This window comes from Miniopterus natalensis, chromosome 1, assembly GCF_054644295.1.
Source record: "Miniopterus natalensis isolate mMinNat1 chromosome 1, mMinNat1.hap1, whole genome shotgun sequence".
Classification (NCBI taxonomy): domain Eukaryota; kingdom Metazoa; phylum Chordata; class Mammalia; order Chiroptera; family Miniopteridae; genus Miniopterus; species Miniopterus natalensis.
This window is the reverse complement of record NC_142081.1, coordinates 163,012,276-163,037,122: the sequence shown is the minus strand read 5'-3', so window position 1 is coordinate 163,037,122 and position 24,847 is coordinate 163,012,276. Positions and strand designations below refer to the sequence as shown.

Sequence of the window (24,847 nt, the reverse complement as noted above, 5' to 3'; positions counted from 1 at the left end):
TCAAAACTCTCCAATTTTTCTATAATGTATAACTATGTTATATTTCTTTTTAAAAAAAATAAGTAATTTTACTTACTTCAGAAGCTTTAATTCTGAAAAATCATACTACTAAACAGGGTGTTCAGAAATCTCTAGACTTTTCTCTAAAGAGTAAGAAAGCAAAGCATATTTATTTCTCCTTAGATTTGACCTTGTAGGTTAGGAATTAAGAATGTAATAATCTACTAAAGACCCATAGTAAATTTTTTAAGATCTTGTTTGTCTTCCGATTTAGAGAAAAGAGACACCAGCTGTGAAAAACAAGTGTAGTATAGGGGAAAAAAATCATCAATAGAATGCAGAAAAATAGGAGACATAAGCAAAATCAATAGTTTATATAAAAGATAATAACTGTTCTTCTATTCCTCTTGGTTTTTTTTGTTTTGTTTTATTAGCAAATATCAAATTTTGTAAAACTTTCGTTTACAGAATGAAAATGCATTACATTTTTATATGACATTCAAGCATAAATAATACACAGGAATATTGACAGATATCTGATCAATTCAGCTATAGCCAAAATTTACATTAGATTAAAGTAAATTTCAAATTAAGTCATTTTGCAAAAAATAAAAAAAAAAATCAGGATGTAAATAATAGGTATAATTATGCCCCCAAATTTATTTATTGTAATTATTTCTCCTAAAATTTTCAAAGTTCCTGTATGTACTAAATATACTACTAAATGGGGGCGTGGAAACCAGCATGAAAATAATTTGGAATGCTTGTTGATTTTTAATGAGCTTCTAACTTAAATTATCTGTGTGTTCTTACATCATTCCCATAGATTATAGCTTTGTGTAATATTTGTAAAAAGAAGAAAATGGAGGAGAAAAATAAAGATTAAAAATAAAATAAAAAGATAATGTCAGGAAAAAATCCTTCTTGTCTTTTTATATTGAGATCTCAATAACCATGTGAACCTGACCACATAACCTTTCACATGGCTCTCTCTACCAATCTAAAATAAGAAAAGCTTAAACCTCTGATATGTTAGGGAAACCTTTCTTAGATCTCAGTTCGTAATTTCAGTGTAGAGCCCTTCATTTGCTGCTCATAGTGCACATCAAATTTCTCATTCAGGGCTACTGTAAAGTGATTCTTCCAGTCTCCTGCAATCCCTGTAACAAAGAAAAAACACAATAAGTATTATGTCTTCAAGCCAGAATCATGAAGTTTCCTAATATTCACCCCTTTCATTAACACCTAATCAACTTTTATTCTTGTAACCCTTGATTATAATAAAATATATACCATAAATAATATACATATTTGAGCTTACAAAGAAGAACTTGTGATTGTTAATGCAACAACAAAGAGCAAATTTCTTTCTTTGATTCTTCCCTCTAATGTTCCTTCATTGAACTTTTCTTCTCCAATTTCCTCTCAAATGTTGCGGCTTCCTCCTAATATGAATGAGATCTACGTTTTATACATGCCCAAAATATTAAATATCATCTTCATGCTGAGCACACTCAAATCCAGAGTTATAGTTTCATATTCAACTGTCTAGATGGTATTCCATACAAGCATACCCAATTTAGTTAAAAAATTAATTCATTTTGTTCCCCACCAAATTGTGTTTTCTTTTTCACAACCTGATTAATGGCAGCACTAGTTATTCAAAGCATAAACTTGGAAGTTGTCCCCTCAGTCCTCCATCTAATTCTTTATTCATATTCAGGTTTTCTTCACACTTCTTTTCCTTTCTTCATTTCTGCTGCCACTGACATTGAAGCTCCTCAGTGTTTCCCACCTGGTTTATTGCAACAGTCTAGTAGGCCCTTCCCTTTTGCTTTCCATCAAATCCAGCTCTCCCCTGGCAGAAGGAAGGCACCCTGATTGTAAATAAGTCAATAGTTCACTTCCCACTTTAGCTCAAGAAGCTCTAAACTTTCCCAGTGAAATAACCCGGAAAGCAAAAGATAGCAAATATGTGTTCTGAGGATACAGCAGTGAGCAGCCCTTTACAAGCATGATAATTAAAGTCTAGTGTTTTATTTTAAATAGATATATGGACATTATGGGAAAGGAGGCAGAGATAATCTGGAAATGGGTCATTAAAATATTACCTGCATGCTAACTCTCTTTTCAGGAGCTCCCTGTTGTCACTCAGTGGCAGGTTTGTTATTCCCATTATTTTAAAAATTCCCTGGCCTTTTCACTGACAATTTAGTTCAAAGAGCAAGATTTTCTCTATTCTGCTTCTAAAACGAACAAATAAACGAACAAAACCCCCCAAATACATGTTCTTCGCATATCAGTAAGACTGGATATCCCAGTACTCTTCATATCCTACATGTCTTTGGATTTATAAACTGTCTGTGTCTCATCAGACCACACGTCTTCTCAACAGAATGTCACTTCATTGTATTTTGAAATTTTTGCCAAACAGAGCCATATTTGCTACTTAGGGTTTTGAAACTTAGTCTTGTTTTAAAAAGTTTTATTGAGGTATAAAGGTATTAATATATAAAAACTGTACATATTTAATGTACATACAGTTTGATGAGTTTGGACATTTGCCTATTAGTCTCGAAAATGTCTGCCACTTCGTCAAGGAAAAGCTGACTAATCATTGTAAGCTTGTTTCCTCATCTCAAAGTGAGATAATATTTTGAAGCTCTCCCCTGAGTCTCTGATAAAAATTTAAAGATAATTAGAATTTTAAATGTATATATATTTCCATAATGTACATGGTGTAGCACCAGGGCACCCAGCCTTAGTAAATGGTGGCTAGTAGAGTGTGGCACTAGTCCTGGGGCTGAGACTGCAGTAGCTGCCAGTCATTCTTAATATACTATGCTGCATATACTAAGTAATCAACAAGTAATAGCAATTTATCATGAGTAGTAGAAGTACTAATATTTTATGTCTCTGAAGAACTGGTAACACAGGAAAGTGAGTTTTCAAATGTGAAACAGCTCTGCAGAAAACAAGCTGAGTTCGCAGGCATGAATAGGCCTCGATAGGTGTTTGCCTATAACTATTTCAACTTGTGACTTCTGATAGCAGTAGAGGCAAATCATGTGACCATCTCACCCTTTCTCATGAAGGGAGATATTTTTTGGTTCATGATTTCAACTGGTAGTGTTGTGTAATTGGTAGATGGGTTGTTTTTCATCTCTTGGAATGAAGTGTGTTGAACAATCTTTTCCACAAGCTCCTCTGATGTCTTCCTTCCCAGAAATCGCATCACTTTTATCACCTCTCTTCTGATATCCTAAGAAGAAAAAGTATTTTGAAGATTAAATTACTGAAATTGAGTGCATTACTATTTGGATTAAAAAAAGAGAGAGAGAAAAATTTTTCTCCCTCCTCTCACTGATACTAGAATGGGCTTCTAATGTGGAAAAGTACTTCTTGTATAAGTTATATTTTTAAAACTTCTCTAAACACAATTTTCCTGAGCCATGAAACGGACATAAAAGATACTTCCCACCATATAGTTTCTTACATACCATATACATAATACCACTTTATTACCCATATATGAAAATAAACGCAAATGTATTAATTACTTAACTGTAAGAGCTGAGACCATAAAACTTCTAGGAGAAAACACACCCAGTATACTCTTTGACATTCATCTTATCAATATCTTTTTTGGATATATCACCTCAGGCAAGGGCAACAAAGCCACTGCACAGTGAAGGAAACCAACAAAATGAAAAGACAACCTACTGAATGGGAGAAGATATTTGAAATAATATATCCAATAGCAGTTAATATCCAAAATATAGAAGGAACACATACAACTCAACATAAAAAAACCAATCTGATTAAAAATGGGCAGAGGGTATGAACAGACATTTCCCCAAAGAAGACATATAGATGGCTAACAAATATAGAAAGATGCTAAACATCACTAATAATCAGGAAAATGCAAATCAAAACCAGAATGAGATATCACCTCACACCTGTCAGAATGACCATTATGAAAAAATCAACAAATAACAAGTTTACCAAGGATGTGGAGAAAAGGGAACCCTCATGCGTTGTTGGTGGGAATGTAAATTGATTCAGCCACTATGAAAAACAGCATAGAGTTTCCTCAAAAAATTAAAAATAGAACTACCATATAACCAATCAATTCTGCTTTTGGGTATTTATCTGAAGAAAATCAAAACACTAATTCAAAAAGCTGTATGCACCCTATGTTCATTGCAGCATTATTTACAAGAGCTAATATACAGGGTGTCCCAAAAAATGTATACATATCCTCAAACATAGTACATGCTCAATAAATATCTATCAATATTAATATACACTCTCAAATAGTACAGTCTCCTGTAATAGATCAAGTTTTGGGTTGAAAATATGCAGATAGCTTTTATTTTTCTTCTAATTTATTGGTGTAACTAGTGGAAAGCAAAGGAACCAGATAGATTAAGAAAATGTGTAAAAGGTCAAATACTCAACGTGGAACATCCGATGTTATATATGAGCTGTAGCTACAAACATCCCCATCTCTATCTATGTCCCTCCTGTTGTGTACCTTATGATCCAGCTACATCAACCAATGCAACTATTTTCAATACTAACCATAATGCTTCTTCTGGCATGTAGTTACCTCTATGTAGAATGCTTTTCTCAAATTCTCTATTCTACAAATTATAGCTTGCCTATTAAACTTCAGCTTATGTATCACCTTCTTTGAGATGATTTCCTTGACTCTTCCAGTTTGAATTAGATGACATGTATTGATGATTTAGTTATATGCGTATTTAGGTTGTTTCCAGTGTTTATGGTTATGAAGAATGCTGCTGTGAGAATTGTGGTACATATAACCTAATGTACACAAGCCAGAGTTTCTCAAGAATATATATCGACTAGTGGAATTTCTGGATCTTCAGTTACATTCATGTTTTGCTCTTTGTAGACAGTGACAAGTTGTTTCCATAGTGTTTGTATCTTTTTACACTACTATCAGCAGTGTGGTACCTCTCACTGATCCATATCCTGACTAACATTTTTATTGTCAGACTTTTTCATTATTGTCAGTCTGGTGGGTATGGAATAACATCTCATAATGATTTTTATTTGCAATTATCCTGATTACTAATGAAACTAGAGAAAAACTAGATTATAAGGAAATTTTGGGACCATCAGACTTTTGTATATTGCTGTTCTAAGCATTCTCTTAACTCTCTCCTTCTGAAAGTTTGAATTTATATATGTGGGACCTTATCATGTTAGCCTACATATCCATTACTCTTTTTTAAAAAATAAAGTATTCTACTTATCTCAATGTGGTAAATTCTATAGAATTAGCTCAGCTCCATCTTCCACATTACCAATCCATGATTTAGTAATGTATCATCTGTTATTTAAACCATCTCTTAGTTTCTAATTTTAATTTATTACTTTAGAAATCCTATTTTGTTATTTTTTCTAATCTGACTTGTTAATTTCAGTAACCTCTTGCTCCTTGTAAGATCCAAATTTCATCTTTTATTTCTTTAAACATGTTAAGGATAATTATTTTAAAGCTCTTATTCGATAATTCTAACATCTGTGGATTTGGAGACCAGCTGACTCTTCTTGCCTGCTGCGATTCCTTGTATGTATGTATCCGTGTGTATGTTCAGATGTTGTTATTTTCTTTTATGAACTCAAGTTCCACAAAATTTTATTGTTGGTAATTTTTTGAGACTTGGATTTAAACATATTCATTCACAGGAGATTTTTATTTACTAACTTTAAGTCTGTGTTAAATTATCTGGATAATTGTAGCTTTTAGAGGTACTGCATTATTTATCTAAAGGCAGATTTTTGTATCTAGATGTTGCCAAATGATAACATTTTAGAAATTACTAAATTGTCCATATGTTTTCAGTTTCTCACCTCCTTCATGTCTTCATAGAAAAGAAAGAGCAAATGTTGATTATTTCTCATTTCCCACCAAGATTTTGCATGTTCATACCAGGGACCATAAGGAACTAAAATTAGAGATAAAAACAACATAAGAGCATAATATCTTCTTTATACAGCTTGAAGAAAGAGTTTTTAAATAACAGTAGCAACAAATAAATATAAATAAATGATCGTGGAATGAAAAGTAGAGATCAGCCTCATATGTTAAGCAAATTTCTCTGCAGCAAGGAGGCAAAATATGTTGAATAATTCATGTACAAAAACATATTCTCAACTTTCATTATTATGACACGGTTTATGGCACAGAGAAAAAGTGAAGGAAGTCCCCCTCCCATAATTTTGATTCAGAGTTTATTAGATAACTTTTGAAACCAGAGTGAGTGTGTGTGTGTGTGTGTGTGTGTGTGTGTGTGTGTGTATGTGTGTAAAATCAGATTGTTAGTGAAGAGAGTTTAGTTAGTGGAACAATCAACGTTCTTATAATAAGAATTCAGCCCAGGTCTCAAATTTTCCATTTACAAACTGGTTTTGGCTACTGAAGCTAGTAACTATGTAACAGTTTACTACATTGCTTGCAGTTTAGATTATAAGAGCTGTTTTCTGAGGGAACTTTAGTGTCATTCTCACTCTAAAAGAATTAGATTTTGGAGATGATGTGATACGACCAAATGCTGTCTCTTCCCTTCTTTTTCCTTACTTCTCTCACATATATCCAAGTGTTTCCCCAATAAAAGCTGACAGAATGATATAATAATGTGTGAGTCAAAGTATTTTGCTTTGCATTAGATCACTGCATATTTCTTCTATTCTTTGACTCTATTGGCAATTTTTCTTTACAGAAAAAAGTTATATGGTGATATTTATAATTATCTTATTCATGTTTTGTGGAGGTTCAACTTTATGTTTCTTTGCCTTACAATGTGGGTTTTGATGATCTGGAGGCAAATATTTTATTCATTATGCATGAGCATAAATTTTCTCAAATATAGCAACAAAAATAAAGCATATATATCCTACTTTTACTGAGTCAATTTCATTTTTATGGATATAAAAGTGGGATTGTTATCATTTTCCTTACAATTTATTACCACGGGATCAGAATGGCCTTCTTCAGTTAATACTAGAATCTCCTGAACACTTTCTTCCTCAAATCTACTTAGTTGCTTTCATCTGGAGTTAACTAAAAAGGCAAAATTTTCCAGAATTACTGTTCAAGTAACCTTGTACTGTTCTGAGAGATCTAGTTGAGTCATTCAGACTGTACACTAGGTAGAATGCATAAAAACTTCATAGGTATTCAGACTTCTTTATAAATTTTGGTCCATGTAACACCTGAAATTTTCCTTGGAAACAAATGGACATTCTCCCTCTTCTATTCCCTTCTCCTTCTTGTTCAATAGAGTGGTAATAATATGCTGTGAAATATTTTTCTAATAAAGACAAGAAAAAACTGGACATGAAGTCTCAGTCTTAGAGAGAGAAATTGTTACCTCCAACATCTTACATATTTATTTTTAGGCATTGAACTGAACTTTCTATATTCTACAATTCGCCATCCACATCTGGAAACCCTATGCTTGCTCTAAAGTTCAAGGTCACCTAAAACGTCTGTGTTTTAATTAAGGATCAGGGATGATAAACCAGGAAAGGCAACAAAAATTTTTGCTCAGAGATGCTATCTGTCTTGAATCATTTACCTTGAAAGAATTGAAAGAAACAACACTGTTATTACCTTGTCCATCCATGAATTTCTCCACAAACTCTTGAAAAGTTCCAGGATTTGGATGACCAGCTACCATTTTAAAGAAATAATAATAAGAAACAGCCACATCCTTGGCATTCCGGCAAAGATAGATCATCTAAGAAGGCAAAATCAAATATTAAAATACCTAAATTCTCAAATAAAGTTTCATCAAAATTTAAAAGGAAAGCATTAGTGTTTTCAACTATATGTTAATATGTTAATATTGTGCACCCATTTTAGAAAGTATGTAAAATTATTTTTAAAAGTCCTTCAACAGCCTGAAGTGACAGCATCTTTTGCAGTGTTGTTCAATATTAGTGCTCACGTTTCATTTTTATGCTATTTTTACATATAATACCTCATTTAATGCCTGTTACAATTCTAGTGTTATCCTCAGTAGAGGATAGATGATTATCCTCATTTTATAAGTGAAGAAACTAAACTGAAGCTGAGTCACAATCCAGCACTGAGACTAAATCAATGAGAGTAAATGATTTGGTAAATCACTCAGTCAATAGTCTTCTGATCTTGATATTCTACCACAGTTCTCTATAATAAAGGGGGGGAAAGGACTGTTGTTTCCTCACTCACGATCTTAAAATAAATTGCTTATGAGGGTCTATATGCACATTAGCCTCAGTGAAAATGTAATCTTCACCAGCATCTTGTTGAGTTTCTGTTTTACATATAGAGAAGACACCAGCAAATTAACAATCAGGAACCTTGGCTTTAATTGCTAGCTCTGGAACTAAAAATTTCTATCATCTTGTACAAAGTACCAATCATTTTGGACCTGAGTTTCTATCCACTAAACAAGTGAGTTGGGTCAGTTCTCTATGGTCTCTTCTAGATCTGACACTCAATGCTCCAGAAAAAGTTCTGCAAAAGTTCTGCAAAAGTAAACTCCATATCCCTGTGGTCTTCCACTTCTGCCCTCAGGCACCCGAGCAAAGCCATCAGGGGAGCAAGACTGCTCTTGACTTAGCTAGCCACTGTTTATGGGATATGATTAGGCTCACTAACTGGTCTTACTCAAGTCTCCACATTATCAAACAATTTTAAGGAAATCTTCTATTTTATTCTAAGAAGGATGGATCTCAATTTTAAGATCCCACTATAAAACCTCTAATTATTAAAGAAAAAAAGTGAACTTTCTTTTCTTATCAAAGCTACAGTTAGCCCTATTGAACTTTCCCAGTCTTATTTACAACCCTCCCGAGTTGTTTTTGCCTATTAATTGAATGGAACTCTTTGCCACTATATCCATGAATTTGCTTCAGGATTTTCACCCCTTTACTTTCTTCTGATACTACCTCTGTCTTGAATATTCTTTGTATCTCAAAATACTGTCCATACTTAAAGCTTAGCTCCAGGTCTTCCACGAAGCTTTTTATTTTCCCAGATTGGAGGGGTGGGTGGGTGGGGCACAAAAGTAATCCCTTTATCCCTAAACTTCCATTTTGGCAGATCCTATTTTATACCCCAAACTTTTTACTACACATGCTCTTCCTACCTTCAAGGAAAGTGTAGCTCTTTCCTGAAGATACATGAATTTCACCACAGCATTCTCAAGTCAGTTAGTTTACTACACTGCTACACATGAAAGACCTCTGTTTCTGACACTCATTCCATCTCTCTTAACTGATGCCATTTTGTTTTACGTTAATACCATTTACTATGCATGTTCAGACTCCTTTTAAATTGGGTAGGCTTTATTTTATTTTAAAATGTTTTTTATTTTTCAGTTACAGTTGACATTCTTTGACATTCTATATTATATTAGTTTCAGGTGTACTGCACAGCGATTAGACGTTTATATAACTTACAGTGTGATCCCCCAATAAGTTTTGCACCCACCTGACACCACATAGTTATTACAATACTATTGACTATATTCCCTATGCTGTACTTAACATCCCGTCACTCTTTTGTAACCGCCAATTTGTACTTCGTAATCCTTTCTCCTTTTAAACCCAGCCTCTTAACCCCCCTCCCATCTGGCAGCTCGTCAGGCTGGCTGGATGTGAGGGCTGGCTGTGACTACAGCAGCGGACAAGCTGTTGTGTGTGTGCTGACCTCACAGGGTGGGATTTGCTTTATTGGGGTTCTGGCACCTGCCCAGTCCACTCTTTTGGGGTGTCATTTGTGAGGCTAATGGGTGGTGCTCTGGGGTAGTCTGAAGCTGACTCCCAGGTGTACTGGTTTGGAGGCTTCTTGGGAGGGGCTTAAGTGCAGTCCAAGGTTAGCTGTTGCTTGTGTCTGTCTTGGGGCTACCTAGTAGGAGTTACAGAGGAATCTGCAGTTAGTAGCTGCCTGTGCTGGGCTTGGAGGCACCTGGGAGTGATTATGCTGTGAGCCGAGGCTGGCTGCCACTAGTGCCAGGCTTGGGGCTGCTTAGCAAAGAGGTTCAAAACACCTGAGACCAGCCACTACTAGTTTGGCATTTGTGGACCTTTGATAGATTTTAGGAAAAATCCACAGCATGGGCCCAGGCCAGCTGCCTGTGTGGATTAGCCTCTGAAAGAGGTTCAGGTTGGACAAGTGACTTGAGTGGGGCAGGGTCTCAGAAAATCACCAGGGTGGGGAGATCAGTGTTAGCCAGGTTAATGGAACTCAGAGATGGCACGCTGCAAGCTGGGTCAAGGAAGGGCACAACAAAGGAATAATGGCACCTGCCACCAGCTGATGCCATTTCTAAGCTTGTGGTTATTCCCTTGATTTAACTGAAAGATTTTAACACCTGCCTCTTAGTATCATTCTCCACTTCAGTATCATTGTGCATAATCCATCTGATCCTCTAGGTTCTCCTACTCATCCATCATTATCTCCATTTTACCTCAGCCAACCAATTTTATAATCAGACTGTGAAACTCATCAGTGCCCTAAACGTTTCACTTCTGGAGCCTTATTCCTGCAGCTTCATGTTTTCTTCAAGCTCCTCCCTTCTCCCTTATCAGTTATTTCCAATATACCTCTCCTGCAACCACTCTGAGGCCTCAAGCCTATTGGCCTTATTACCTATTATCTTATCAGACTGCTTGTTTTGTTTTGTTTTGTCACTTACAGTTTCTGGTCTTCACCTCTATACACACTTTTACTAAGAGCCTCAATCCATCTGTGTTCTTGTTGCCTAGTGAATCATCCTGGAAATACTCGGAACATGAATCGTTCCAACTATTTTCTACTCTTTGATGACCTCTGACTTGATAAGCAATTTTGTGAAGACTGAAACCATTGTAAAAGTATACTATCTCTTTTCTTTTGAAAAGAAAATGGGGTAACATCAAGGCTACAATCCATTCCTCAAAGGAAAAAAGTGACTTAGTGAAAATTTGAAAACTGGTAATGACACATCCCCTAGAAAATATACTGAGAGAACATGAAATGATTTTAGCGGAATGCATGTGGACTATCTAAGGTTGCTTATAATAAAAGGAAGTAAACAAGCAACATTAAGATCTACAGACTTTTTGGACCATGGATCTTTAGAAAAGGTCAAATATACCATGTAACAACAGAGCACAAAGTGGAAATGTTTCATGACTGTGAAAAATCCCCTTTTTTGTTAATAATGACAGCATCTAGTACTTTAATACCTCATATGTGTAGTACAGGATATAATACTGATACTAATACTATTCCTCAAGACCTTAATAACTTTTTAGAAAAATAAAAGGTCCTGCTTCTTTACAACTGCATAGTATTCCATGGTGTAAATGTCCCACAGCTTTTTTATCCACTCATCTACTGATGGGCACTTGGGCTGTTTCCAGATCTTAGCTATTGTAAATTGCACTGCTATGAACACAGGGATGCATACAGTCTTTGTGACTGGTGTTTCAGGATTCTTAAGATATATTCTTAGAAGTTGGATCACTGGGTCAAAAGGCAGCTCCATTTTTAATTTTTTGAGGAAACTCCATACCGCTTTCCATAGTGACTGTACCAGTCTGCATTCCCACCAGCAGTGTACTAGGGTCCCCTTTCTCCACACCCTTGAGAGCACTTGTCATTTGTTGATTTGTTGATAGAGCCATTCTGACAGGTGTGAAGTGACACCTCACTGTGGTTTTAATTTGCATCTCTCTGATGATTAGGGAAGTTGAGCAATTTTTCATATGTCTCTTGGCCATCTGTATGTCCCCTTTGGAGAAGTGTCTATTTAGGTCCTTTGCCCATTTTTTAATTGAAATGTTTGTCTTCTTTTTTGTTAGGTTGTATGAGTTGCTTATATATTTTAGATATTAACCCTTTATCAGATGTGTCGTTGGCAAATATATTCTCCCATACAGTGGGCTCCCTTTTCATTTTGTTGATGGTTCCTTTTGCTGAGCAGAAGCTTTTTATTTTGATGCAGTCCCATTTGTTTATTTTCTTCTTTGTTTATCTTGCCTTAGGAGATGTATTGGCAAATATATTTCTACGATAGATATCTGAGAATTTGCTGCCTACATTTTCTCCTAGGATTTTTATGGTTTCATGTCTTACATTTAAGTCTTTTACCCGTTTTGAGTTTATTTTTGTGTATGGTGTAAGTGGGTGGTCTGGTTTCATTTTTTTGCATGTACCTGTCCAATTTTCCCAACACCATTTATTGAAGAGACTGCCTTTAATCTATTATAAGTTCTTGCCTCCTTTGTCAAATATTAATTCAGAGTAATGGCATGGGTCAATTTCTGGGTTCTCTGTTCTGTTCCAATGATCTATATGCCTGTCCTTGTCCCAGTACCAGGCTGTTTTGATTACAATGGCTTTGTAGTATAACTTAATATCTGGTATTGTGATCCCTCCAACTTTGTTCTTCTTTCTCAGGATTGCCATGGCTATTCGGGGTGTTTTTTGGTTTCATATAAATTTTTGAAGTGTTTGTTCTAGATCTGTGAAATATGCTGTTGGTATTTTAATGGGGATTGTATTGGATTTATAGATTGCTTTGGGTAGTATGGACATTTTTATGATGTTAATTTTTCCAATTCATGAATATGGTATATTTTCCATTTGTTTATGTCCTCCTCTATTTTTTTTTTTTTTTTTTTTAGTGTCCTGTAGTTTTTCGAGGACAGGTCTTTTATATCTTTGGTTAAGCTTATTCCTAGCTATCTTATTTTAGTTGTGATTGCAAATGGTATTGTGTTTTTAGTGTCTGTTTCTGAGAGTTCATTATTGGTGTATAAAAAATGCCATCAATTTCTGGGTATTAATTTTGTATCCTGCTACCTTGCTGAATTCATTTATTAAATCTAGTAGTTTTCTGGTTGAGTCTTTAGGATTCTCTATGTACAATATCATGCCATCTACAAATAACAACAGTTTTGTTTCCTCCTTTCTAATTTGGATACTTTTTATGTTTTCTTCTTGTCTGGAAAGATCCAAGATGGTGACACACTGAGTGGAAACTACACTGACAATCTCTTGGGACCAAAATGGATTTACAACTAAAATATAGAAAAACCATCCTGCAAATCAACTGAAGGCTAGCTGGAAAGCACCCTCACAACCAAGAAGAAAAAGTGGAGACTGCATAGAGACTGGTAGAAAGTGCAGAAACAAAAGGGCTGGCTGGGCTCCCACAGGCAGCAACTGAAGCTCTGGAAAAAGATCTCAGCTGTGGGGGTTCCCACTGAGGACTCTGGGGCCTAAACCCCAGGCTGGGCTTCCCATCCAGGAGCACCAGAACTGAGATAGGTGCCCACATAACATCTCACTGTGAAAAGCAGCTAGGTTTCTATATGACAGGGAGAGGTGGCTGGAAATGTAGGCACCCTCTTAAAGAGCCAACACAGTTTCATGTGCAGCCACTCACCTTGGGCTCTGACAGAGGGAGGGCAGGGTGGCGTGGAGCTCTGTGGGGAGAATCTACTGTTGTGGGCTCTGGAGAGTGAGATCTGGGTTCCTGTGCTGAGTCATTCCTCCAGACTGCAGAGGACATCTTTCTCAGTTAGACAATTTTCAGCTTTTGCCTGAGGGGAGAAGCAATTGCCCCAACCTGCTGGAAAACCTCCTGCTCTACCCAGAGGAGTTTCTACAGCTTGAGGCTTGTTGAAAGACTGATAACAATTAGCCAACCCACCCTGTGGAGCTTCTACAGCCTCAGACTAATTAAGACAATCAGATTAATCAGCCTGCAGCCAGAGGCAGGCCTCAGCATGCTTTGAGTCTTTGCCTGATCTGGTTCTGGGTATAGGCCTTGGAAAAGCAGGCTTTGGTGTGCATCTTGGTCTGTCTAAACCCACCCAGCCCCAGCAGAGGAGACCTCAAGCCGAGGGTTGTTGATAGCTCCAAACAAGGTACTCAGGGCCAGTCACAAACTGTGTCTGACATTGGCCTGCGCCAGGGACCCTCCAAAAAGACTGAGAGTCCTAGCAGATCTACCTAATACTTAGAAACAAACCCCCAAAGGCAGCCAAAATGGGGAAACCAAAAAACAAGCCCCAAATGAAAGAACAAGAAAAATCACCAGAAAAAGAGCCAAATTAAATGGAGATAAGCAGTCTCTCAGATATAGAATTCAGAATACTGATTGTAAGGATGCTCAACAACATAAAAAATAATATGGAAACTATGAAGAAAATGAAGAGTGACATAGCAGAAATAAAGAATACATTGGAAGGAATAAACAGCAGATTAGAGGAAGCTGAGGATCGGTTCAGTGAATTAGAAGACAGGGTAGGAAAAAATCACTCAATCAGAGACCCAGAAAGAAAATACAATTAAAAAACAGTAAAACCACAATGAGGTATCACTTCACACCTGTCAGAATGGCTGCCATCAACAAATCAACAAATGACATGTGCTGGCGAGGGTGTGGAGAAAGGGGAACCCTAGTGCACTGCTGGTGGGAATGCAGACTGGTGCAGCCACTATGGAAAACAGTATGGAGGGTCCTCAAAAAATTAAAAATTGACCTGCCTTTTGACCCAGTGATCCCACTTTTAGGAGAATATCCTAAAGATCCTGAAACACTAATCAGAAAGAATATATGCAGCCTTATGCTCATAGCAGCACAGTTTACAATAGCGAAGATCTGGAAACAGCCCAAGTGCCCATCAGTCGATGAGTGGGTAAAAATGCTCTAGTACATTTATACCATAAAATACTGTGTAACTTTAATTTAAAAAGAAATAAAAGAAAGAACAATTGTTGCCTTTAATGATTGAGGTTCTGCTTCTCATCTTGACCACAATGAAAACTTAATATTTTTCAAAACTCTCCAATTTTTCTATAATGTATAACTATGTTATATTTCTTTTTAAAAAAAATAAGTAATTTTACTTACTTCAGAAGCTTTAATTCTGAAAAATCATACTACTAAACAGGGTGTTCAGAAATCTCTAGACTTTTCTCTAAAGAGTAAGAAAGCAAAGCATATTTATTTCTCCTTAGATTTGACCTTGTAGGTTAGGAATTAAGAATGTAATAATCTACTAAAGACCCATAGTAAATTTTTTAAGATCTTGTTTGTCTTCCGATTTAGAGAAAAGAGACATCAGCTGTGAAAAACAAGTGTAGTATAGGGGAAAAAAATCATCAATAGAATGCAGAAAAATAGGAGACATAAGCAAAAACAATAGTTTATATAAAAGATAATAACTGTTCTTCTATTCCTCCTGGTTTTTTTTGTTTTGTTTTATTAGCAAATATCAAATTTTGTAAAACTTTCGTTTACAGAATGAAAATTCATTACATTTTTATATGACATTCAAGCATAAATAATACACAGGAATATTGACAGATATCTGATCAATTCAGCTATAGCCAAAATTTACATTAGATTAAAGTAAATTTCAAATTAAGTCATTTTGCAAAAAATAAAAAAAAAAATCAGGATGTAAATAATAGGTATAATTATGCCCCCAAATTTATTTATTGTAATTATTTCTCCTAAAATTTTCAAAGTTCCTGTATGTACTAAATATACTACTAAATGGGGGCGTGGAAACCAGCATGAAAATAATTTGGAATGCTTGTTGATTTTTAATGAGCTTCTAACTTAAATTATCTGTGTGTTCTTACATCATTCCCATAGATTATAGCTTTGTGTAATATTTGTAAAAAGAAGAAAATGGAGGAGAAAAATAAAGATTAAAAATAAAATAAAAAGATAATGTCAGGAAAAAATCCTTCTTGTCTTTTTATATTGAGATCTCAATAACCATGTGAACCTGACCACATAACCTTTCACATGGCTCTCTCTACCAATCTAAAATAAGAAAAGCTTAAACCTCTGATATGTTAGGGAAACCTTTCTTAGATCTCAGTTCGTAATTTCAGTGTAGAGCCCTTCATTTGCTGCTCATAGTGCACATCAAATTTCTCATTCAGGGCTACTGTAAAGTGATTCTTCCAGTCTCCTGCAATCCCTGTAACAAAGAAAAAACACAATAAGTATTATGTCTTCAAGCCAGAATCATGAAGTTTCCTAATATTCACCCCTTTCATTAACACCTAATCAACTTTTATTCTTGTAACCCTTGATTATAATAAAATATATACCATAAATAATATACATATTTGAGCTTACAAAGAAGAACTTGTGATTGTTAATGCAACAACAAAGAGCAAATTTCTTTCTTTGATTCTTCCCTCTAATGTTCCTTCATTGAACTTTTCTTCTCCAATTTCCTCTCAAATGTTGCGGCTTCCTCCTAATATGAATGAGATCTACGTTTTATACATGCCCAAAATATTAAATATCATCTTCATGCTGAGCACACTCAAATCCAGAGTTATAGTTTCATATTCAACTGTCTAGATGGTATTCCATACAAGCATACCCAATTTAGTTAAAAAATTAATTCATTTTGTTCCCCACCAAATTGTGTTTTCTTTTTCACAACCTGATTAATGGCAGCACTAGTTATTCAAAGCATAAACTTGGAAGTTGTCCCCTCAGTCCTCCATCTAATTCTTTATTCATATTCAGGTTTTCTTCACACTTCTTTTCCTTTCTTCATTTCTGCTGCCACTGACATTGAAGCTCCTCAGTGTTTCCCACCTGGTTTATTGCAACAGTCTAGTAGGCCCTTCCCTTTTGCTTTCCATCAAATCCAGCTCTCCCCTGGCAGAAGGAAGGCACCCTGATTGTAAATAAGTCAATAGTTCACTTCCCACTTTAGCTCAAGAAGCTCTAAACTTTCCCAGTGAAATAACCCGGAAAGCAAAAGATAGCAAATATGTGTTCTGAGGATACAGCAGTGAGCAGCCCTTTACAAGCATGATAATTAAAGTCTAGTGTTTTATTTTAAATAGATATATGGACATTATGGGAAAGGAGGCAGAGATAATCTGGAAATGGGTCATTAAAATATTACCTGCATGCTAACTCTCTTTTCAGGAGCTCCCTGTTGTCACTCAGTGGCAGGTTTGTTATTCCCATTATTTTAAAAATTCCCTGGCCTTTTCACTGACAATTTAGTTCAAAGAGCAAGATTTTCTCTATTCTGCTTCTAAAACGAACAAATAAACGAACAAAACCCCCCAAATACATGTTCTTCGCATATCAGTAAGACTGGATATCCCAGTACTCTTCATATCCTACATGTCTTTGGATTTATAAACTGTCTGTGTCTCATCAGACCACACGTCTTCTCAACAGAATGTCACTTCATTGTATTTTGAAATTTTTGCCAAACAGAGCCATATTTGCTACTTAGGGCTTTGAAACTTAGTCTTGTTTTAAAAAGTTTTATTGAGGTATAAAGGTATTAATATATAAAAACTGTACATATTTAATGTACATACAGTTTGATGAGTTTGGACATTTGCCTATTAGTCTCGAAAATGTCTGCCACTTCGTCAAGGAAAAGCTGACTAATCATTGTAAGCTTGTTTCCTCATCTCAAAGTGAGATAATATTTTGAAGCTCTCCCCTGAGTCTCTGATAAAAATTTAAAGATAATTAGAATTTTAAATGTATATATATTTCCATAATGTACATGGTGTAGCACCAGGGCACCCAGCCTTAGTAAATGGTGGCTAGTAGAGTGTGGCACTAGTCCTGGGGCTGAGACTGCAGTAGCTGCCAGTCATTCTTAATATACTATGCTGCATATACTAAGTAATCAACAAGTAATAGCAATTTATCATGAGTAGTAGAAGTACTAATATTTTATGTCTCTGAAGAACTGGTAACACAGGAAAGTGAGTTTTCAAATGTGAAACAGCTCTGCAGAAAACAAGCTGAGTTCGCAGGCATGAATAGGCCTCGATAGGTGTTTGCCTATAACTATTTCAACTTGTGACTTCTGATAGCAGTAGAGGCAAATCATGTGACCATCTCACCCTTTCTCATGAAGGGAGATATTTTTTGGTTCATGATTTCAACTGGTAGTGTTGTGTAATTGGTAGATGGGTTGTTTTTCATCTCTTGGAATGAAGTGTGTTGAACAATCTTTTCCACAAGCTCCTCTGATGTCTTCCTTCCCAGAAATCGCATCACTTTTATCACCTCTCTTCTGATATCCTAAGAAGAAAAAGTATTTTGAAGATTAAATTACTGAAATTGAGTGCATTACTATTTGGATTAAAAAAAGAGAGAGAGAAAAATTTTTCTCCCTCCTCTCACTGATACTAGAATGGGCTTCTAATGTGGAAAAGTACTTCTTGTATAAGTTATATTTTTAAAACTTCTCTAAACACAATTTTCCTGAGCCATGAAACGGACATAAAAGATACTTCCCACCATATAGTTTCTTACATACCATATACATAATACCACTTTATTACCCATATATGAAAATAAACGCAAATGTATTAATTACTTAACTGTAAGAGCTGAGACCATAAAACTTCTAGGAGAAAACACACCCAGTATACTCTTTGACATTCATCTTATCAATATCTTTTTTGGATATATCACCTCAGGCAAGGGCAACAAAGCCACTGCACAGTGAAGGAAACCAACAAAATGAAAAGACAACCTACTGAATGGGAGAAGATATTTGAAATAATATATCCAATAGCAGTTAATATCCAAAATATAGAAGGAACACATACAACTCAACATAAAAAAACCAATCTGATTAAAAATGGGCAGAGGGTATGAACAGACATTTCCCCAAAGAAGACATATAGATGGCTAACAAATATAGAAAGATGCTAAACATCACTAATAATCAGGAAAATGCAAATCAAAACCAGAATGAGATATCACCTCACACCTGTCAGAATGACCATTATGAAAAAATCAACAAATAACAAGTTTACCAAGGATGTGGAGAAAAGGGAACCCTCACGCGTTGTTGGTGGGAATGTAAATTGATTCAGCCACTATGAAAAACAGCATAGAGTTTCCTCAAAAAATTAAAAATAGAACTACCATATAACCAATCAATTCTGCTTTTGGGTATTTATCTGAAGAAAATCAAAACACTAATTCAAAAAGCTGTATGCACCCTATGTTCATTGCAGCATTATTTACAAGAGCTAATATACAGGGTGTCCCAAAAAATGTATACATATCCTCAAACATAGTACATGCTCAATAAATATCTATCAATATTAATATACACTCTCAAATAGTACAGTCTCCTGTAATAGATCAAGTTTTGGGTTGAAAATATGCAGATAGCTTTTATTTTTCTTCTAATTTATTGGTGTAACTAGTGGAAAGCAAAGGAACCAGATAGATTAAGAAAATGTGTAAAAGGTCAAATACTCAACGTGGAACATCCGATGTTATATATGAGCTGTAGCTACAAACATCCCCATCTCTATCTATGTCCCTCCTGTTGTGTACCTTATGATCCAGCTACATCAACCAATGCAACTATTTTCAATACTAACCATAATGCTTCTTCTGGCATGTAGTTACCTCTATGTAGAATGCTTTTCTCAAATTCTCTATTCTACAAATTATAGCTTGCCTATTAAACTTCAGCTTATGTATCACCTTCTTTGAGATGATTTCCTTGACTCTTCCAGTTTGAATTAGATGACATGTATTGATGATTTAGTTATATGCGTATTTAGGTTGTTTCCAGTGTTTATGGTTATGAAGAATGCTGCTGTGAGAATTGTGGTACATATAACCTAATGTACACAAGCCAGAGTTTCTCAAGAATATATATCGACTAGTGGAATTTCTGGATCTTCAGTTACATTCATGTTTTGCTCTTTGTAGACAGTGACAAGTTGTTTCCATAGTGTTTGTATCTTTTTACACTACTATCAGCAGTGTGGTACCTCTCACTGATCCATATCCTGACTAACATTTTTATTGTCAGACTTTTTCATTATTGTCAGTCTGGTGGGTATGGAATAACATCTCATAATGATTTTTATTTGCAATTATCCTGATTACTAATGAAACTAGAGAAAAACTAGATTATAAGGAAATTTTGGGACCATCAGACTTTTGTATATTGCTGTTCTAAGCATTCTCTTAACTCTCTCCTTCTGAAAGTTTGAATTTATATATGTGGGACCTTATCATGTTAGCCTACATATCCATTACTCTTTTTTAAAAAATAAAGTATTCTACTTATCTCAATGTGGTAAATTCTATAGAATTAGCTCAGCTCCATCTTCCACATTACCAATCCATGATTTAGTAATGTATCATCTGTTATTTAAACCATCTCTTAGTTTCTAATTTTAATTTATTACTTTAGAAATCCTATTTTGTTATTTTTTCTAATCTGACTTGTTAATTTCAGTAACCTCTTGCTCCTTGTAAGATCCAAATTTCATCTTTTATTTCTTTAAACATGTTAAGGATAATTATTTTAAAGCTCTTATTCGATAATTCTAACATCTGTGGATTTGGAGACCAGCTGACTCTTCTTGCCTGCTGCGATTCCTTGTATGTATGTATCCGTGTGTATGTTCAGATGTTGTTATTTTCTTTTATGAACTCAAGTTCCACAAAATTTTATTGTTGGTAATTTTTTGAGACTTGGATTTAAACATATTCATTCACAGGAGATTTTTATTTACTAACTTTAAGTCTGTGTTAAATTATCTGGATAATTGTAGCTTTTAGACGTACTGCATTATTTATCTAAAGGCAGATTTTTGTATCTAGATGTTGCCAAATGATAACATTTTAGAAATTACTAAATTGTCCATATGTTTTCAGTTTCTCACCTCCTTCATGTCTTCATAGAAAAGAAAGAGCAAATGTTGATTATTTCTCATTTCCCACCAAGATTTTGCATGTTCATACCAGGGACCATAAGGAACTAAAATTAGAGATAAAAACAACATAAGAGCATAATATCTTCTTTATACAGCTTGAAAAAAGAGTTTTTAAATAACAGTAGCAACAAATAAATATAAATAAATGATCATGGAATGAAAAGTAGAGATCAGCCTCATATGTTAAGCAAATTTCTCTGCAGCAAGGAGGCAAAATATGTTGAATAATTCATGTACAAAAACATATTCTCAACTTTCATTATTATGACACGGTTTATGGCACAGAGAAAAAGTGAAGGAAGTCCCCCTCCCATAATTTTGATTCAGAGTTTATTAGATAACTTTTGAAACCAGAGTGAGTGTGTGTGTGTGTGTGTGTGTGTGTGTGTGTGTGTGTAAAATCAGATTGTTAGTGAAGAGAGTTTAGTTAGTGGAACAATCAACGTTCTTATAATAAGAATTCAGCCCAGGTCTCAAATTTTCCATTTACAAACTGGTTTTGGCTACTGAAGCTAGTAACTATGTAACAGTTTACTACATTGCTTGCAGTTTAGATTATAAGAGCTGTTTTCTGAGGGAACTTTAGTGTCATTCTCACTCTAAAAGAATTAGATTTTGGAGATGATGTGATACGACCAAATGCTGTCTCTTCCCTTCTTTTTCCTTACTTCTCTCACATATATCCAAGTGTTTCCCCAATAAAAGCTGACAGAATGATATAATAATGTGTGAGTCAAAGTATTTTGCTTTGCATTAGATCACTGCATATTTCTTCTATTCTTTGACTCTATTGGCAATTTTTCTTTACAGAAAAAAGTTATATGGTGATATTTATAATTATCTTATTCATGTTTTGTGGAGGTTCAACTTTATGTTTCTTTGCCTTACAATGTGGGTTTTGATGATCTGGAGGCAAATATTTTATTCATTATGCATGAGCATAAATTTTCTCAAATATAGCAACAAAAATAAAGCATATATATCCTACTTTTACTGAGTCAATTTCATTTTTATGGATATAAAAGTGGGATTGTTATCATTTTCCTTACAATTTATTACCACGGGATCAGAATGGCCTTCTTCAGTTAATACTAGAATCTCCTGAACACTTTCTTCCTCAAATCTACTTAGTTGCTTTCATCTGGAGTTAACTAAAAAGGCAAAATTTTCCAGAATTACTGTTCAAGTAACCTTGTACTGTTCTGAGAGATCTAGTTGAGTCATTCAGACTGTACACTAGGTAGAATGCATAAAAACTTCATAGGTATTCAGACTTCTTTATAAATTTTGGTCCATGTAACACCTGAAATTTTCCTTGGAAACAAATGGACATTCTCCCTCTTCTATTCCCTTCTCCTTCTTGTTCAATAGAGTGGTAATAATATGCTGTGAAATATTTTTCTAATAAAGACAAGAAAAAACTGGACATGAAGTCTCAGTCTTAGAGAGAGAAATTGTTACCTCCAACATCTTACATATTTATTTTTAGGCATTGAACTGAACTTTCTATATTCTACAATTCGCCATCCACATCTGGAAACCCTATGCTTGCTCTAAAGTTCAAGGTCACCTAAAACGTCTGTGTTTTAATTAAGGATCAGGGATGATAAACCAGGAAAGGCAACAAAAATTTTTGCTCAGAGATGCTATCTGTCTTGAATCATTTACCTTGAAAGAATTGAAAGAAACAACACTGTTATTACCTTGTCCATCCATGAATTTCTCCACAAACTCTTGAAAAGTTCCAGGATTTGGATGACCAGCTACCATTTTAAAGAAATAATAATAAGAAACAGCCACATCCTTGGCATTCCGGCAAAGATAGATCATCTAAGAAGGCAAAATCAAATATTAAAATACCTAAATTCTCAAATAAAGTTTCATCAAAATTTAAAAGGAAAGCATTAGTGTTTTCAACTATATGTTAATATGTTAATATTGTGCACCCATTTTAGAAAGTATGTAAAATTATTTTTAAAAGTCCTTCAACAGCCTGAAGTGACAGCATCTTTTGCAGTGTTGTTCAATATTAGTGCTCACGTTTCATTTTTATGCTATTTTTACATATAATACCTCATTTAATGCCTGTTACAATTCTAGTGTTATCCTCAGTAGAGGATAGATGATTATCCTCATTTTATAAGTGAAGAAACTAAACTGAAGCTGAGTCACAATCCAGCACTGAGACTAAATCAATGAGAGTAAATGATTTGGTAAATCACTCAGTCAATAGTCTTCTGATCTTGATATTCTACCACAGTTCTCTATAATAAAGGGGGGGAAAGGACTGTTGTTTCCTCACTCACGATCTTAAAATAAATTGCTTATGAGGGTCTATATGCACATTAGCCTCAGTGAAAATGTAATCTTCACCAGCGTCTTGTTGAGTTTCTGTTTTACATATAGAGAAGACACCAGCAAATTAACAATCAGGAACCTTGGCTTTAATTGCTAGCTCTGGAACTAAAAATTTCTATCATCTTGTACAAAGTACCAATCATTTTGGACCTGAGTTTCTATCCACTAAACAAGTGAGTTGGGTCAGTTCTCTATGGTCTCTTCTAGATCTGACACTCAATGCTCCAGAAAAAGTTCTGCAAAAGTTCTGCAAAAGTAAACTCCATATCCCTGTGGTCTTCCACTTCTGCCCTCAGGCACCCGAGCAAAGCCATCAGGGGAGCAAGACTGCTCTTGACTTAGCTAGCCACTGTTTATGGGATATGATTAGGCTCACTAACTGGTCTTACTCAAGTCTCCACATTATCAAACAATTTTAAGGAAATCTTCTATTTTATTCTAAGAAGGATGGATCTCAATTTTAAGATCCCACTATAAAACCTCTAATTATTAAAGAAAAAAAGTGAACTTTCTTTTCTTATCAAAGCTACAGTTAGCCCTATTGAACTTTCCCAGTCTTATTTACAACCCTCCCGAGTTGTTTTTGCCTATTAATTGAATGGAACTCTTTGCCACTATATCCATGAATTTGCTTCAGGATTTTCACCCCTTTACTTTCTTCTGATACTACCTCTGTCTTGAATATTCTTTGTATCTCAAAATACTGTCCATACTTAAAGCTTAGCTCCAGGTCTTCCACGAAGCTTTTTATTTTCCCAGATTGGAGGGGTGGGTGGGTGGGGCACAAAAGTAATCCCTTTATCCCTAAACTTCCATTTTGGCAGATCCTATTTTATACCCCAAACTTTTTACTACACATGCTCTTCCTACCTTCAAGGAAAGTGTAGCTCTTTCCTGAAGATACATGAATTTCACCACAGCATTCTCAAGTCAGTTAGTTTACTACACTGCTACATATGAAAGACCTCTGTTTCTGACACTCATTCCATCTCTCTTAACTGATGCCATTTTGTTTTACGTTAATACCATTTACTATGCATGTTCAGACTCCTTTTAAATTGGGTAGGCTTTATTTTATTTTAAAATGTTTTTTATTTTTCAGTTACAGTTGACATTCTTTGACATTCTATATTATATTAGTTTCAGGTGTACTGCACAGCGATTAGACGTTTATATAACTTACAGTGTGATCCCCCAATAAGTTTTGCACCCACCTGACACCACATAGTTATTACAATACTATTGACTATATTCCCTATGCTGTACTTAACACCCCGTCACTCTTTTGTAACCGCCAATTTGTACTTCGTAATCCTTTCTCCTTCTAAACCCAGCCTCTTAACCCCCCTCCCATCTGGCAGCTCGTCAGGCTGGCTGGATGTGAGGGCTGGCTGTGACTACAGCAGCGGACAAGCTGTTGTGTGTGTGCTGACCTCACAGGGTGGGATTTGCTTTATTGGGGTTCTGGCACCTGCCCAGTCCACTCTTTTGGGGTGTCATTTGTGAGGCTAATGGGTGGTGCTCTGGGGTAGTCTGAAGCTGACTCCCAGGTGTACTGGTTTGGAGGCTTCTTGGGAGGGGCTTAAGTGCAGTCCAAGGTTAGCTGTTGCTTGTGTCTGTCTTGGGGCTACCTAGTAGGAGTTACAGAGGAATCTGCAGTTAGTAGCTGCCTGTGCTGGGCTTGGAGGCACC

General features: G+C 35.3%; 2 protein-coding genes across 2 annotated transcripts; both read right to left on the bottom strand.

Annotated features, from left to right (window-relative positions):
- Positions 1-503: 503 nt before the first annotated feature.
- On the bottom strand, positions 504-9,209 carry LOC148094483 (sulfotransferase 1E1-like). The gene is made up of 5 exons (XM_087827223.1): positions 9,174-9,209; positions 7,649-7,775; positions 5,887-5,981; positions 3,082-3,262; positions 504-1,160 (listed from the first exon to the last, which is right to left on the bottom strand). The coding sequence occupies exons 1-5, from the start codon at positions 9,207-9,209 to the stop codon at positions 1,048-1,050; spliced, it is 552 nt and encodes a 183-aa protein (XP_087683349.1). The 3' UTR covers positions 504-1,047.
- A 6,046-nt stretch (positions 9,210-15,255) lies between these two features.
- LOC148094482 (sulfotransferase 1E1-like) lies at positions 15,256-24,061 on the bottom strand. Its single transcript, XM_087827157.1, has 5 exons — positions 24,026-24,061; positions 22,501-22,627; positions 20,747-20,841; positions 17,942-18,122; positions 15,256-16,020 (listed from the first exon to the last, which is right to left on the bottom strand). The coding sequence occupies exons 1-5, from the start codon at positions 24,059-24,061 to the stop codon at positions 15,908-15,910; spliced, it is 552 nt and encodes a 183-aa protein (XP_087683283.1). The 3' UTR covers positions 15,256-15,907.
- Between the last annotated feature and the right edge of the window lie 786 nt (positions 24,062-24,847).

What these genes read in the sequence shown, in the direction of transcription:
- LOC148094482 (XM_087827157.1), bottom strand. Translation starts at nt 24,061, where the DNA reads ATGTATCTTCAGGAAAGAGCTACACTTTCCTTGAAG. An exon ending in GAGCTACACTTTCCTTGAAG is followed by an intron (nt 22,628 to 24,025) that starts GTAGGAAGAGCA and finishes TTGCCTTCTTAG; the next exon opens with ATGATCTATCTTTGCCGGAA. An exon ending in TCTATGAAGACATGAAGGAG is followed by an intron (nt 18,123 to 20,746) that starts GTGAGAAACTGA and finishes TTTTCTTCTTAG; the next exon opens with GATATCAGAAGAGAGGTGAT.
- LOC148094483 (XM_087827223.1), bottom strand. Translation starts at nt 9,209, where the DNA reads ATGTATCTTCAGGAAAGAGCTACACTTTCCTTGAAG. An exon ending in GAAATTCATGGATGGACAAG is followed by an intron (nt 5,982 to 7,648) that starts GTAATAACAGTG and finishes CTCTAATTTTAG; the next exon opens with TTCCTTATGGTCCCTGGTAT. An exon ending in TCTATGAAGACATGAAGGAG is followed by an intron (nt 3,263 to 5,886) that starts GTGAGAAACTGA and finishes TTTTCTTCTTAG; the next exon opens with GATATCAGAAGAGAGGTGAT.